We start from the raw sequence: 17,751 nt of genomic DNA, 5'->3' as shown, positions 1-17,751 counted from the left end.
AAGGAGAAGCACTAGTACATCAGAGGTTGTGGCTACAGTAGAGCTGAGACTCTGGTCATAGTTCCAAGGCAGAAACAAGTGGTTATGGTTGCTCACAGACCAGAGTACAGGCAGGAGAGAAGTAAACATAACTCTCCCTACCTCATGCTATCTTTGAAAAAAAAAACTGAAAACTTAAAGGTCCACAAAATTATCTCTGAAAACAACTGCATAAGAAACCTGAAGCTTGGGAGAGTGATGCGTCTACTCCAGAAGCAGAGCTCAACTTAAGCACAGAATTAAAAGTCAAGAAATAGACTGGAAAAATGAGCAAACAGCAGAAAAAAGATCTTGACTAGAGAAAGTTATGATGGTCACAGGGAAGATGAAAACACAAACTCAGAAGAAGAAAACAAAGTCAAAACTGCTACATGCAAAGTTTCAAAGAAAAATATAAATTGGTCAAAAGTAAGGGAAGTACTCAAAAAAGATTGTACAAATCAAGAGAGGTAGAGGAAAACTTGGGAAGAGAAATGAGAGTGATCCAAGAGAATAAGGGCGTAAAAAGTCAACAGTATGTTAAAGGAGCTACTAAAAATACTCAAGAAAATAACACCTCAGAAAACAGAATAGGCCAAATGGTAAAAGAGGCACAAAAATCCAATGAAGAGAAAAATGCAATGAAAAGAGAATTGGCCAAGTGGAAAAGGAGGTATAAAAGTTCACTGAATAAAATAATTCCTTAAAAATTATAATTGGGGTAATTGTGAGCTAATGAGTTTATGAGAAATCAAGAAACAATAAAACCAAAACCGAAAGAAAGGAAAAAAAACTGAAAGATCTCATTGGAAAAACAACTGAACTATAAAATGGATTCAGGAGAGCTAATTTAAAGATTATTGAACAGCGATCCAGGCTGGGAGAAAGCTGGGTGCCCAAAACCAGTGGAGATCCACAGATCTCCCAGCACAGGACCATGAAACACCTACTCCTGAGGCTTGCAGCCCAAAGGTTTGAAACTTGCCTTCTTGAACTTCAGGGAGACATAACAGCCAAGTAAAAGGCTCTCATCCTTCCCTCCCTCACTGAACCAGAGAATTCCTCAAGAAAAACGCTGGAATAGAGGAGACAGAAGTGGGGCTTCAGTAGCCAAACAGTGGGAATTCCTGAGTCCCAGAAGGGTGGAGCCAGCAAGGGTCAACACTAGGAAACTAGACATGCCTTTGCACAGCCAGGGGAAGCGGTAAACACCAGCACAGACAACAGCTGAGACCAGTGGTGCTGGAGAGAACCCCCAGGGAAAAAAGAGACTTCCAGCAGCCAGACGACCCTCCCCGACACTTCAGGAAACCGAAGACCACAATACACAAAGCCAGTAACTAGGCTTACAATTCCCAGAACAAGAAACCTGGTACAGAGATCCTTGAGCCCCAAAAGCAGAATACATTATAAAACCAGGAAAAAGCTAACCAACATGAAGAACATAAAAAATCCGAGGACCAATTTTTATGGAGACAGGGAAGATCAAAATACCAATTCAGAAGAGGATAGCATTGACACTATACCCACATCTGATACCTCAAAAGGGAATATGAACTGGTATTAAGCTCAAAAAGCATTCCTGGAAGAGCTAAAGGGGGTATTTTAAAAACTAAACTAGGGAGGTAAAATAAAAACTGGAAAAAAAACCACAGATGAGATCAAATCTTTAAAAGGAAAAATTGGTGAAATGGCTAAGGAGATTCAGAATCGAAATAGAGAAAATGACACCCCAAAAGATAAAATCAAGGAGACTCAAAAGCAAAATGAAGACAGCAATTCATTCAAAATTAGAACTGAGCAAGTGGAAGCTAATAATTCTATGAGGCATCAAGAAGTAGTCAAATAAAATGTAAAGAATGAAAAAATAGAAGAAAACATGAAATATCTGATTGTAAAAAACAACTGACCTGGAAAATAGATCCAGGAGAGACAATTTAAGAATTATTACTGGAAAGCCACGATGAAAAAAAGAGTCTGGACAGTATCTTTGACCCAGAGGTCCTAGAACTAGAGGGAAAAATAGTCATTGAAAGAATCCACCAATCACCCCCTGAAAGAGATCCCAATTTGAAAATTCCAAGAAATACAAGAATAGCCAAATTTCAGAATTATCAAGTCAAGGAGAAAATATTGCAAGCAACCAAAAAGAAACAATTCAAATACCATGGAACTACAGACAAGATCATGCAGGATCTTTCAGCTTCTACATTAAATGACAGGAGAAATTGGAATATGATATTCCAAAAGGCAAAGGAACTTGGACTACAACCAAGGATCAACTATCCAGCAAAACTGAGTATAATGTTTCAGGCAAGGAGATGGACATTCAGTGAAATAACAGAATTTCAGGTCTTCCTGATGAAAACGCCAGAGCTCGATGAAAAATTTGATCTTCAAATACAAAAATCTAGAGAGACATAAAAAGGTAAACAGGGGGAAAAATTGCCACAAACCTTGTTAACCAATGAGGGCCAATTGTTTACATCCTTATGTAGGATTATATTGTTTTATGTATGATATATATATATATATATATATGTATATATATATATATATATACACGTGTGTGTACATGTATATATATATATATATATATGTCAATTTTGAGAATAGTACAGTGATTATGACAATTGAAAGGGATACATGTAGACTGCGGGTGCCACTACAAAATAACTGCTATAATGATAAAAAAACATAATTAAGAAATGTAAAGGGAGGGTTTTGGGAGAAGAGGTAACGAGGGAGTAGAAAAGGGCAAATTATATCACATGAAGAGGCACAAAAACATAGTAGAGGGAAAGAATGGAGGGAGAAGAATAGTATATGAGCTTTACTCTCATCAGATTTGGTTCAAGAAAAGAATAACATACTCTGATAAGTATAGAAATCAAATTTTTCCTACAGCTAGTAGGAGGGGAAGTGGAAAGAAGAGAACGTGATAGTCAAAAGGGAGGAAAGAAGTAGCAAGGGGAAAAGGGTAAGAAAAGGGAGGGGAATCAATAGGGAGGGTAAATTGAGGAAGGTGGTGGTCAAAGCAAAACTCTTTTGAGGAATGGAAGGGAGAAGGGAGAAATAAAAGCATAAGTGGGGGAGGGGGAACAGGATGGAGTAAAAGACACAGCTTATAATCATAACTGTGAATGTGAATGGGATGAACTCTCCCATAAAATGGAGGCGGATAGCAGAATGGATTAAAAACTATAATCCTACAACATGCTGTTTACAAGAAACTCATTTGAAACAGGGATACACAGAGGGTAAAAGTAAAAGGCTGGAGTAGAATGTATTGTGCTTAGGCTAAAGTAAAAAAAAAGCAGGAGTAGCAATCCTAATCTCAGACAAAGCAAAAGCAAAGATAGATCTAATTAAAAGAGATAAGAAAGGACACTATATCCTGCTAAAAAGCACCATAAACAATGAAGCAATATCATTATTTAACATATATGCAAAAAAGTGGTATAGCATGAAAATTCTTAGGGGAGAAGTTAAGGGAGTTACATTGAACCTATTCAAATTACAACAAATGTGCCATGTTTTGGCACTTGGGCCCTATGAGAGTGATGATTCACTGAGTGTCTAGTAAAAAGTATTTAGAGGTAGAAGTAAATATAAACTAGCCACTACCTGTGTGCCTTTTCCTATCATCCTGAGAAAACATAGTACTACAACCACAAACAGTGCTCAAATATACCTTTTCCATTAACATTAAGCTCTTATTAGTGTGGAACTATGCCCAAAGGGCTATAGAAATGTTCATACCCTTTGACCCAGTAATACCTCTTCTAGGGTTGTATCCCAAAGAAATCACGCAAGCGGGAAAAGGACCCATATGTACAAGAATATTTATAGCAGCTCTCTTTGTGGTAGCCAAGAATTGGAAAGCAAAGGGATGCCCATCAATTGGGGAATGGCTGAACAAGCTGTGGTATATGAAGGTGATGGAATACTATTGTGCCATAAGAAATGGGGATGATGCAGACTTCATAACAACCTGGAAAAACCTACACGACATAATGCTGAGTGAGCGGAGCAGAGCCAGGAGAACGTTGTGCACAGCCACAGATATGTGGATTCCGTGAGAACCAACCCTGACATACTGCGCTTCTCTCAGCAACCTAAAGGGGCAAGGACAACTCCAGGGGACTCACGATGGAGAATGCTATCTTCATTCAGAGAAAGAACTGCGAAGTTTGAATACAGACTGAGGCACACTACATGCTCGCCTTTTCTGCTTCTCTTTTGTTTTTGTTTTTGGGGTTTTTTTTGTTTTTTTTTTTTGTTTTGTTTTTTTGTTTTGTTTTTTTGTTTTGTTTTTTGGTTCTGTTTCTTCTTTCTCATGATTCATTCCATTGGTCAAAATTCTTCTCCACGACTTGACTAGAGCATAAATTAATTCAATGCGAAGTTATACATGACAGTTATATGAGACTTCATGCCGTCTTGGGGAGGGAGGGGGGAGGGAGGGGAGAAAAACTGGAACTCAAAACTATGTAGAACCGTGTGTGGTAAACTAAAAATAAATAAAACACCTTTAAAAAAAATAAAAGGAAACTTTTAAAATAAAAAAAAAATAAAGCCTTGAGAACACAAAAAAAAAAAACATTAAGCTCTTCTACAATATTCACATTCTCTCTTTTATCATGACTGGCAAAATACAAAGACTGAGAAAAAGAAGAATTTGTATTCAAAATTATACTAGATAACTATATTTGGCTCTGGAACTTTGTCCTGGCTACCAAGGTGGCTTAATCTTCAATAACATTTTTGGCCATCAAAGATAATCTTTCATTAATTTCAGGATCAAAAACTTTAATCTATAGCTTTGTTAGCATGTAGTTCAGAAGCAATAACTGAAATCTGTGATTTGTTTTTTGTTTAAAAAAGTCTCTGAACAATGTCAATAAAACAATTGACATACAAATGAAGATACACAGAAAAGAGATGACAAAGAATGTTGGGCTATCTTAGAAAACAGATTTCAGAAATTATCCAAAATTTCCATCAGTATATGCAAAAGAAGTAATGTGAATAAATCCAATGACTGAGGAGCAAATTTTTAAAGCAGTATGGAAAAGGTCATAGAGCACAAACGATTATTTCAAAGAAGAATGTGCTCTGTCTTTTGTGCTTTTATTAAATCCAGAAAAGAAATGGTTTTAAGTCCTAGTTCACATTCTACTGCTGCATAAGTAGGCAGAAGTTAGGAGATCTGCAGATACTGTGAGCTCAACCATTAAGAAGAAAGTTCATGTTTCTTAACAGCTAAACTCTCAGATATTGGGGGAGTGGTGCTGATAGACTTGGTCATAATGCTCTTCAGGCAACAGGGGAGCAGTGGTCATATAAAATCTCAGGGACACTGAATTTAAGATTCAGAGATTCGTCCTTTGTTTTTTTCTTAATTAGAAACAAGAAAGGTCATGTGGAGGCTAGGAAAAATTTATGCTGTTAGAAATCTCAGTAACTTGGGGCTTCATGGATTCTCAGATTTTTCTATGTGTTTGAATTATAGCACAGGGATACTTCATAATTCAAAATGAAAAATGTCAAATTATGGGTGTATACCTAAATATGGAAAATCAGTGTAGTCTAACCATGATATAAAGTGCTTTTGAGTCTGAGGAAGCCAAAAAAAATCTTCAGAATAGAAGGAAGAGTTCCTTTTGGCCTTGTTGTTAAGGGATTCTAGTAACATAAGAGTTGCTACCTCAAACACCACAAACTTTTCCCAATGAAAATTCCTTTTGTGCCATGGGCAACAAATTAAAATTAAACCATTTCTAAAATTAAGCGCAGTAATAGGCTCTTCATGCCTCATATCCAATTGCTTCAATGTTCTGAAAAATTGCCATATGGATAGGCCATTCTGCTCAGATGCCACAACATTGCTTCTTATGATGGAAAAAAATACATCTATTTTCCCCCTTTAAGAGAAGAAATAGAATGTGGATTAGGAGCATTTGTTCATAATATCTCAAATAATCAATCGGACATACTATCACTTTTAAAATTCTAAAATCAAAGAACATGTAAAGAAACTAGTTCAAACAAAAAACCGAATGCTCTTCCAAAGGGGTCAATGTACTTCGTTGAATAGATTCTTGAAAAAGAACTCCAAAGAGCTGAGCTGACTAGTATTCCCAACTCTTCCTTTAGCTGAATGCATGTGTTTGGGGATGACATGACATTTTTCTATGCCTCATTTTCTTTATCTACTATATGGGGAAATTATTCCTTATCTTCTACTAGAACAGGAGGAATTCTATAGGATTAAAGAATCATAGACCTAGAGTTGAAAGGGACCTATGAGACAAGGTAGTCTAACCCCTTCATTTTATTGCTAGGGGAACTGAGGCCCAGAGAAGTTAAGGAACTTGCCCATGGTCACATAGGTAGTATCAGAGGCAGAATTTTAATCCAGATCCTTTAATCATTAATTCAAGTCTTTTAAATATTTCTAAGCTGCTACAAAATACTAAAGCAGCATGGCATAGAGGATAGAAAGTTAATTTCGAATCCACGAAGACCCTGGACATATACTTGCCTCTGACATATACTGTCTTGCCTCTGACATATACTGACAATATGTTGCTGGGCAAGGTACGTAAGATCTCAGTGCTCTAGGCAACTCTCTAAATTTCATAGAAAGTGTCATAATTCACTGGCAGAGAATTTCCAGGAGTTCCTTATGGCAACGAAATTACAGGTCCAGTGTCAAGTCTTTAACTCTATTAAATACTATGACATAGTATAGTGGATATATGTTAAAATCCGATAGATCTTTGTTCTTCTATTTTTATATATTATAGGATCATAGATATAGAACTAGAGAAGACCACAGAGGTCAATGAGATGTTATGCTATGTATGTCAATTTGCTTAAATGCCTGGCTTCAATGACACAAACTGTCCAACATAGAGTCTTTCTTAATCCTTCCAAATTGCTAGCACTTATGCTCCAAATTATCTTTTAAGTACTTTGTATATATTTTTTGTATGATCAGTATCAAATTTCAAAACTTCTGCCTTTGTGCTTATTTTTTGATTGTTATTTTTAAAATCACACATTCACATAAATGATTTTTTCCCATTTTATTTCTGTATAATTTTAGGAATATAGTTTTTCCCTGAGAATTGCTTAATACTTGTACTTCAGAAATTGAGTATGCTGTCTCATCATTATCACTGTCTTTCCCTTAGTTGTAGAGTATTTTACAATTTGTTCTTTGATCCACTTGTTATTTAGTAATTTCAACAGCAACATAACATTTAGCTTTGTGTATTTGCTTTTGCTCCTTATATTGATTTGCATTTAATAGCACTATAATCTGTGTTGTAGAAGTAATATGCTAACCCCTCCCCCATGTAAATTAGGCTAGTCTTCTCTTAAAGTGTACTGAGATATTCCTGGAGACTTGGCTGATGCTACTTGCTCATTCTCTGAATATAAAGCAATCATAAGGATCTAAACAGGTACTATGATGCTCAGTTAGTTGAAGGAAATAAACATGTATTAAGGGCCTACTATGTGTCAGGCACTATGCTAAGCACTTCAGAGTTAGCTCATCTGATGCATAACTCAGACATAGGAACTTTGCTCAAACAACAAATGTCCAAAATGATTCAGAAAGAAGATTTTTCTGCAATTGCACATTGAAATATGGACTAAATAACAACAAATGCTTGAAGTAAGTTTCATGCCAATCATAACATTACTGCAAAAAGTATACTTGTTCTTTTGGAACAAACCTTATAGAGACCTTCCATGGAGCATGATCTGAATCGTAATTTAAGATTTTTTTCAAAACAAAAAAAAAACAAAGTCTTCGCTTTGGACATAAAGAAACAATGAAAATAATTCCAATTCTGATTTTGTAGCAATAACTCACTATGAATCCACATTTACATTAATAGACGCCAGGAAATACCACTTCTTATATGACACTAATTCCAATATGTGAAAGCCATTATTTGGCATGTAAGTAAATGTGAGAAATACTGATCTATCAACAAGCATCATGTTTCCTTAAAGCTGATCCACTGAACAAACCTTTGGATCCAGAAGTATTTCTTTATTCTTCTTCCTTTCAGAGAGATGAGATCCTAAAAAAAGGACTTAGAGTATCCATAGAGATGATGGAGTAACAGCATCAAAAATATTTTTGGCCTCCCCCCACCTTTGAAAAAAAATCATCTGCTTTGTTTTACATGCCACAGGACAGAGTCCTTCCTGGTTTAAACATAAAGGTTGGTCAGATAATAAAACAGTCACCCTCTTTTTCAACAACTGAAGAAATTCTTCTGGAAACACAAGTGTGCTACCTAAATAAATACTGAACAGCTGAAACTGCAAGTCAGTGCATAATCTAATGTCACTGTAGCACAACAAAGAATTTTTTTCAAAGAAAAGATTTTAATTTTTCAACTGTAAAAAAAGGTCTAGCCAGATCATGTTAACAACCAAAACTCTCATCCCAGTTTTATGAAAAAGGTAGGTAACACATGGGCAACAGTATAGTGTTGAAAATTCCAACTAATAAATAGTTTCAAATTAAGAATTTTCTACAAAGTTTCTTAGGAAACAGGATTCTGCTTATCCTTTCTTATACCACAATACTATTCCACAACATTCATATACCACAACTTGTATAGTCACTCCCCCTTTGATAGGCATTCTCTCAATTTCCAATTCTTTACCACCACAAAAAGTTGCTATAAATATTTTTGTACATGTAGTTCCTTTTCCCATTTTAAAGATCTCTTTGGGATATAGACCTAGTAGCGGTATTGCTGAATCAAAGGGTATGCAAAGGTTGATTGCCCTTTGGGCCCAGATGCAAATTGTTCTCCAGAATGGTTGAATCAGTTCACAACTATAACAGTGCATTAGTGTCCCAATTTTCCCACATCTTCAACATCTATCATTTTCCTTTTCTGACACATTAGCCAATCTGATAGGTGTGAGGTGGTACCTTAGAGCTGTTTTGCTTTGCATTTCTCTAATCAATATTGATTTAGACCATTTTTTCATATGGCTATAGAAAGTTTTAATTTCCTGATGTGAAAACTGCCTGTTCATATCCTTGAACCATTTATCAATTGGGGAATGAATTGTATTCTTATAAATTTGACTCAGTTCTCTATATATTTGAGAAATGAGGCCTTGTTTCCCATTTTTCTACTTTCCTTTTCACCTTGGTTGCACTGGTTTTGTTTGTGCAAAAACTTTTAAATGTAATGTAAGTAAAATTATCCGTTTTTATTTCATAATGTTCTCTATCTCTTGTTTGGACATGTATTTTTCCCTTCTCCATAGATTTGACAGGTCAACTATTTCTTGCTCTCCTAATTGGCTTATGTTGTCACTCTTTATCTAAATCACGTACACATTTCAACCTTATCTTGGTATACAGTGTATGATGGTCTATGCCTAGTTTAGGCCATACTATTTTTCCAGTTTTATGAGCAGTTTTTGTCAAAAAAACTGTTTTGACAAAAAACTTATTCCAGAAGCTAGAGTCTTTGGGTTCATCAAAAAGTAAATTAATTACAAGAGTAATTTACTACTGCATCTTGTGTACCTATAATATCGTTTTAGATCTGATATAGCTAGGCCACTTTACTTTGCACTTTATTTTTCATTAATTCCCTTGATATTCTTGACTTTTTGTTCTTCCAGATGAATTTTGTTATTATTTTTTTCTACCTCTATCAAACAATTTTTGGTAGTGTCTTTAGTATGGCAATGAATAAGTAAACTAGGTTAGGTAGAATTGTCATTTTTATTAAATTAACTTGGCCTCCCTATGAGCAACTGATAATTTCCCAATTGTTTAACTCTGACTTTATTTGTATGAAAATGTTTTGTAATTGTGTTCACATAGTTCTTGGATTTCTCTCAGCAGGAAGACTCCCAAATATTTTATATTGTCTGCAGTTATTTTAAATGAAATTTCCCTTTCCATCTCTTGCTGTTGGGCTTTGTTGTTCACGTATAGAAATGCTGATGATTTATGTGAGTTTATTTTGTATCCTGCAATGTTGTTATAGTTGTTAACTATTTCAAGTAGTTTTTTAGTTGATTCTCTAGGATTCTCTAAGTATACCACCATATCATCTGAAAAGAGCAACAGTTTTGTTTCCTCACTGCCTATTCTAATTCCTTCAATTTCTTTTCCTTCTCTCATTGATATAGCTAACATTTCTTACTGAATAACACTGGTGATAATGGATATCCTAGCTTTACCCCTGAATGCTTCTAACTTATCCCCATTTCAGATAATGCTTGCTGACGGTTTTAGATAGATATTACATATTTTAAGGAATGCTTAATTTTTTCCAGTGCTCTCTAGTGTTTTTAATAGGAATGGGTACCATATTTAGTCAAAAGATTTTTCAGCATCTATAGAAAAAAATGATTTGTTGGTTTTGTCATTGATACAGTCAATTATGTTGATAGGTTTTCCAATATTGAACCAATTCCGCATTCCTGGTATAATTCCGCCTGGTCATTGTGTATTTTCTTAATGATAACTTGCTATGATTTCTCTGCTAATGTTTTATCTAAAATTTTTGCATCAATATTTATTGGGGAAATTGGTCTATCATTTTCTTTCTCTCTTTTAGCTCTTCGTGGTTTAGGTTATCAGCACCATATTTGTGTCATAAAAGGAATTTGGTATGACTACTTTGTGTCTTTTTTCCTAATAGTTTATATAGTATTGGGATTGTTCTTTACATATTTGGTAGAACTCACTTGTGAATCCAGTTCATTGATGGTCTACTCAATTTCTTTTTCCAAGATGGGATTATTCTATTTCTTCATCTGTTAATCTGGCTAATTTATATTTTCATAAATATTGATTAATTTTACTCATATTGTCATATGTATTGGCATATAATTGAGCAAAATGAAATTGTTTTAATTTTTCAAAATTGTTTTAATTTCTTCATTATATCATTTTTTCATACTGAATATTTACTTCTATCTTTTTTAAAATCAAATCAACATATGTTTTTGGTCATTTTTTTTTCATAAAACCAGCTCCTAGTTTTATTTATTGGTTCAATAGTTTTCTTACTTTCAGTTTTCAGTATTTCTGATTTGATCCTCAATTGTAGATTTTTAATTTGTTCTTTTTCTAGCTTTCTTAGTTGCATGCCCAATTAATTGATCTCCTTTCTCTACTTAACTGAGGTAAGCATTTAGAAATATAAAATTTTCCCTAAGGACAGCTTTCACTGCATCCTATAAATTTTAATAAGTTGCCTCATTATTTTCATTCTCTTTGATGAAATTATTAATTAGTCTATCTTTTCATGGCCCTTTATTTTTTTCCACATTTCAATTTATTTATTTATTTTACTTTTCAACATTCACTTCAGCAAAACAGGGGGTTCCAAATTTTCTCCCCATCTCTCCAGTTTCCCAGTTTCATGTAAAAATGATTTTTAACATTTTTTTTATAAAACTTTGGGTTCTAAATTATCTCCTTTATTCTCTGCTCTCTCCCCACCCACCCTCATTGAGAAGGCAAATAACTCAATATAGTATACATGTGTAGTCAAGCAAAACACTTCCATAGCAGTCATGTTGTGAATGACTGTATTTCCCTAAATCCTATCCCACCCTCACCCCGTTTATTCTACTGTATCCTTTGACCTTATCCATCCTCAAAAGTGATTGCTTCTGATTACCTCTTCTTCCAATCAGCCCTACCTTCTCTCATCTCATCCTCTTTCCCTCCTACTTTCCTATAAGGTAAGATAGATTTCCATACCCAATTGAGTATGTATGTTATTCGCTCCTTAAGCAAAATCCTCCCTCTTCCCCTCCATTGTAAAAGCTTCTACTTGCCTCTTTTATGTGAGATAATTTACCCCATTCAACCTCTCCCTTGCCACTTACAACTTTTACCTTATATTCCTCTGTAATAATGCTCAGAGTTTCATGCCCTGCTTTCCTCATATCTTCCAACTGGTGCTTATGTTTTTCCTGAAAGAAAAAGAGAAGAGTTTATTTTTGGCTTCTTTTAATTTTCTTTTTGGTTTCTTTTTAGACTACCACTATTAAATTAAATTATTCATTAAATATTCAGTCTAGGGGGGACAGAGCCAACATGGCAGCTGGAAAGCAGGGACTTGCATGAGCCCACCCCCCAAGTCCCTCCAAAAACTTATAAAAATGGCTGTGAACACATGCTAGAGCTGCAGAACCCACGGAATAGCAGAGGTAAGCAGGGCTCCAGCCGAGGACATCCTGGATGGTCGCTTGGTAAGGTCTATCCCACAGAACTGGGAGCAGTGGGGAGCAGAGCCCAGCGTGGGTTGTGCCCGCACCAACCAGACTGGGAGCCTAGCAGAACAGGCCCTAGAGCCCTGAATCAGTGAACTGTGGCAGTTACCAGACTTCTCAACCCACAAACACCAAAGACAACAGAGAAGGTTAGTGGGAAAAGCTGCAGGGGAGTGAAAGGAGTTCGAGGTTTGGCCACCACCCCAGGGGCAGCAGAAGTGGTGCAGCTCTGAGGACAGAACTACAGCTGCATTTGCTTCTGGACCCACGTGGTGGAAGGAATTAACTGGCAAATCACAGCAGGAGTGCAGAGCCTGCTTAAGTTCTCAGTCACTATCTGGGTTGGCGGTTCATGGGGGAGGAGAAGCGCTGGTATGGCAGAGCATGTTGGGTAGAAATAGCTCTGAAAACAACAGTGCAACCCCTCAAGCTTGGGACAAAGTACTACTCTACAAGCAGCCATACCCCATGAAAAACACAAGAGTCAAGTAGTTGAATGAGAACATGGCCAGGCAGTGAAAACGGACTCAGATTCAGACTCAGACTTTGGAATCTTTCTTTGGTGACAAAGAAGACCAATACATATAGCCAGAAGAAGTCAACAAAGTCAAAGAGCCTACATCAAAAGCCTCCAAGAAAACCATGAACTGGCCTCAGGATGTGGAAGAACTCAAAAAGGATTTGGAAAAGCAAGTAAGAGAAGTAGAGGAAAAGTTGGGAAGAGAAATGAGAAGGATGCGAGAAAACCATGAAAAACAAGTCAATGATTTGCTAAAGGACACCCAAAAATACTGAAGAAAATAACACCTTAAAAACAGAATAACTCAAATAGCAAAAGAGCTCCAAAAAGCCAATGAGGAGAAGAATGCAGAATTAGCCAAATGGAAAAGGAGGTCCAAAAGACCACTGAAGAAAATACTACCTTAAAAATGAAATTTGAGCAAGTGGAAGCTAGTGACTTTATGAGGAACCAAGATATTATAAAACAAAACCAAAGGAATGAAAAAGTGGAAGACAATGTAAAATATCTCATTGGAAAAAACCACAAACCTGGAAAATAGATCCAGGAGAGATAATTTAAAAATTATAGGACTGCCTGAAAGCCATGATCAAAAAGAGCCTAGATATCATCTTTCAAGAAATTACCAAGTAGAACTGCCCTGATATTCTAGAGCCAGAGGGTAAAATACAAATTGAAAGGATACGCCAATGGCCTCCCCAAAAAGAAAACTCCTAGGAATATTGTCACCAAATTCCAGAACTCCCAGATCAAGGAGAAAATATTGCAAGCAGCCAGAAAGAAATAACTTGAGTATTGTGGAAACACAAAAAAGAAAAAACACAAAATGTAGCAGCTTCTACATTAAGGGATCCAAGGGCTTGGAATATGATATTCTGGATGTCAATGGAGGTAGGATTAAAACCAAGAATCACCTACCCAGCAAAACTGAGTATCATGCTCCAAGGCAAAGTGTGGACTTTCAAGAAATTGGAGGACTTTCAAGCTTTCTCAGTGAAAAGACCAGAGCTGAATAGAAAATGTGACTTTCAAACACAAGAATCAAGAGAAGCATGAAAAGCTCTGTTTTTTCTGAGGAACCCTGATTGGAGACAACTCCAGCTAGTCATGGGAAAAGGAGAGAGGGAAGGGCCTGAATTGCCTTCTTGACATCCAGGAAGCAACACTAACTGCAAAGTGAACCTTGGAATACCAAGAAGGAACATCTAGTTGAAGTCACCAATCTATCATCTATGATTATTTTGACCCTTCAAAATTGTTATTTTTACACTATTACTTAAGTTTCTCTTGAAACATGAGCTTCGCTTATGCAGTATTTATGACCAAAATGAAGTATTAGATTTTAAAATTCTTAGCTAATCTCAGATACACAAATGAACAGATGTCAACATTCAAAACTTTGTTATTATAATAATGAGTTGCAAAAGTTTGGAACATTGACAGGGAAAGACTATTCATATTTGTAAAAATATTCCACTACTTATATAAAAAATTATATTTGCATTGATTTTCACTTTAATAAGTGATGTTAGGTATTCTATAACTGCAAAATTCCCTCTTTGGCCAGGCCTCCAAATATCCACTTGATATGATTTTAACATATTAATTTCTCAAATCATATCTCTATCAGCAGTGCTGTTGAACTGAACTTTCTGGAAATGATGACAGACTTCGCAATATTCTGAATGATGTTTGCCTTTAGCCAAAATGACAGAGAAAGTGGTATTTCAGCACAATCTGACATTGGTCAGCACCAAGTGATGTTCCTCAAGCCATGGTTGACTTGGGTTTAAAAAACAGCCATCTCCTATCAATTCTTGAATAAACAAATCATTCAGAGAAAGAACTGATAAATATATGTATGTAATGATTTTACATATACATATACAGGGCATGGGGAGGGAAGAAAAAAAAGGGGAAAAAAGAAAGTTACATCATAACTTTATTATATAGTTAAAGGAATAAAAAGTTGTCCATAATAGATTTGCAGTTTCATTTGCAATCATCTTTTTGTTATTATACTACGTTATGGAAATGCTTGTGTTATTTCATAAATTAAAAAAATAAATAAAAATAAATCAACACTTGGCCAATTGCAAAGTCCACATAATAAAAAAATATTCAGTCTGTGTATGATAGGGCAATTAGGTGGCTCTGCAGATAGAATGCCAGGCCCAGGCTGGGAGTCAGGAACATTCTTCTTCCAGAGTGCAGATCCAGCCTCAGACCCTTACTAGCTGTGTGACCCTAGGCAAGTCACTTAGCCCTGTTTGCCTCACTTTCCTCTTCTGTGAAATGCAATGGGAAAGAAATGGTAAACCACTCCAGTGTCTGCCAAGAAAACTTCAAAAGGAGTCCCAAAGAGTTGGACACAACTGAACAACTGTGTATAAGCAAATCAGATAATATGACACTATAGTCTTTAACAAATTATTGAATTAGTTAAATGCATGTTTTTACTCCTAGAACTTAAAAGCCAGAAAATTTTGAAGGAAGGTTATTTAACAAAATGTGGAATCAATAGACCATAAAATTTCAAATGGAGCCTATCAACCCATGGTGGTACCTAATTTTCTCTACAATTATGGGATGTAAACCAGTATGTGATTGAAAACAAACAAACAAACAAAAAAAGAAACAGAAGAACCTCATATCAAGTTTCCTAAGCAATTTAATCAAAATCAATCTTGAGGGCTAGTTAACAGACTCTGAGAAACCAGGATCATAATAACAAGATCTTAGAACATACCAAATTAGAAGCAAAGGTACCACTCGAGAGGAAGGCTGGTCCAGCTCTGGCTGCGGCTCAGGGGGATGCTGGAGCCGTCGGAGGGGCCCTCGGCCCCGGCTCCGCAGCCTACGGCAGAGGCCCAAAGGAGGGCTCTCCGAGACTAGCACAAAGATTACTGTTACTTGAAGAAATGAAGAATGATCACAGTGGCCAGAAGGCTGAAAAAAAGGCATCTCACATAAAAGCAGCTAAGCTAGCCTATAAAAGGAATCAGAACTTTTCAAAAGATATAAGAACATTAGAAGAGAAACTTGAAAAAAAGGTACATTGACAGTCACATCCTGAAATGGTTAGTCTTGAGACTCTCTACTGGGTATCAGTAGAAGAACAGGCCCCCAAGTGGGAGCAGTTTCTTTGAGGAAAAACACAATATCCCATTGGTGTTACATATCAAAATCTGGCAGGAAATGACATCAGAGACACCACAGAGAGATAACAACAAGGAAGGTATTGTTTTCGGGGCTCTGCTTCAGAATGCCTGCTCAGGAAAGCAAAACTTACCTGGACGTTGTATCAATCCAAAGGAAGTTGTTCATCTAAGAGCTTATATTAATGTGTATTCTGTTACCTGTCTGACAGTAGGGAGAGTTTTAAAATTGACTGGAAATTTTGTCAAACCAGGTTTGAAATACATTACAGTGTTTTTATAGAATGATGAGAATTGCTTTTACTTTTAACCTGTCATTTCATCAGACATTTAGGAATGTAAAAGAAAATTTTGAAAGACAAATAGAATTAAATGAATGTTTAAAATGTGAAAAAGAAGAAGCAAAAGTACCTGTTATAAAGTTATCCAAAGGGGCATATGATGAACATCAAAATAAAAAAGGAAGAAACTATTATTTGGTACCAACACCTTGAGGCATTTCTGAACTTACAGGCTGGGTACCCAGGAGATTGTTACCCCTAAAATTCTTTTTTTTTAAATTTTCATTATTTATTTATTCAATATTTTTAGTTTTCAGCATTTTCACAAGAGTTTGAAATACAAATGTATCATCTAAGGAAGGAAAATGTTTCAAAGAGCACAGACCCTGAAGAAAATAAGAATCACACCATAGAGAGGAATACACTTAACTAGCAGATATGCTACACCTAAGGAGAATATCTAAAACTCTACAAAGAAGATGAAAACTTGCAAGTATTATATCATCAGGAATTCTTAGTAGTCTTTGCTATATATGCAGCCTCACTACCACAGTACTCTATGTTTGAGCCCACTCTTCCCATGAATCTTAAACTGTACAAGAGTTACAGGTTTATAGAAGGAATCTTTTGTTGCTACTATTCTTGCTATGCAACTTAAGTAAATCTATTTGCTAAAAGCTAATTTTATCTACTAGTTTTTGCTAAAGAGAAGTATACCATTAGCTCATGAGCCGACTAAAAATACAGAACTCTAGGTTAGCCCTAAAACAAAAGATAACTGTCCCCTCAAACACTAAACCTGCAAGCCTGAGTGTGGGAGTTGGGGAGTAGTCCAGAGGAGAAGCAACACTATAATCAGCTCACTATAATATAATCGGCCGATATAGACATGATTTAACAAGAACAACAACAAAAATATGGTCAGAATGAAGAAGAGTCTTATAATACAAGTTTGATCATGATTTTCTTTGAAGCCCCAAGTTTATATCCATCTGACAGCAACAACCAAAATATATCGGATAAGAAAGTCATAAACACCTCTGGATTCTTAAAAAAAGTCAAGCTACAGGCAATGGGACAAAGTCCAGCTAACACGATGAATAGTCTTGAATTAAATTATCTAAAATTCTCCTTTCCTGCTTCCAACACTCCCACAAAACAAAGGAATCTGAAATAGGAAACTCTAGCAATTATAACTGTCAGGACAACGTAGAGGAGATTGTATTGTCCAATAAGTACATGATTTCATCCTTAAATGCCTATTTGCAACCTCTCAAATGACACCATTTCCAACAGCTGCAGAGAGGATGAAAAGGACTATCAGCAAAGTTGACATGCAATTGGGTCATTTCCTAAAGAAATCATAAGCTTTGCAAAGACAACTTATTTTCCTGCCCTGAGAGCTGAAATAGCAATAAACATTATTCTATAATGGGGAATTCTCTTGTGGAGAATGCTTGATTTGTACTACCTTATT

General features: G+C 35.8%; 1 protein-coding gene across 2 annotated transcripts in view; it reads right to left on the bottom strand.

Annotated features, from left to right (window-relative positions):
- Positions 1–17,751, bottom strand: part of CCDC91 (coiled-coil domain containing 91) — a 543,117-nt gene that overhangs the window by 229,060 nt on the left and 296,306 nt on the right. For both annotated transcript variants that reach the window (XM_036759376.1, XM_036759375.1), the window contains exon 8: positions 11,938–12,015. In XM_036759376.1, the coding sequence (XP_036615271.1) occupies positions 11,938–12,015 (78 nt within the window). The remainder of the gene's footprint in view (positions 1–11,937; positions 12,016–17,751) is intronic.

This window comes from Trichosurus vulpecula, chromosome 5, assembly GCF_011100635.1.
Source record: "Trichosurus vulpecula isolate mTriVul1 chromosome 5, mTriVul1.pri, whole genome shotgun sequence".
Classification (NCBI taxonomy): domain Eukaryota; kingdom Metazoa; phylum Chordata; class Mammalia; order Diprotodontia; family Phalangeridae; genus Trichosurus; species Trichosurus vulpecula.
The sequence above is the reverse complement of the archived record's forward strand: the minus strand, read 5'-3'. Positions and strand labels throughout refer to the sequence as shown.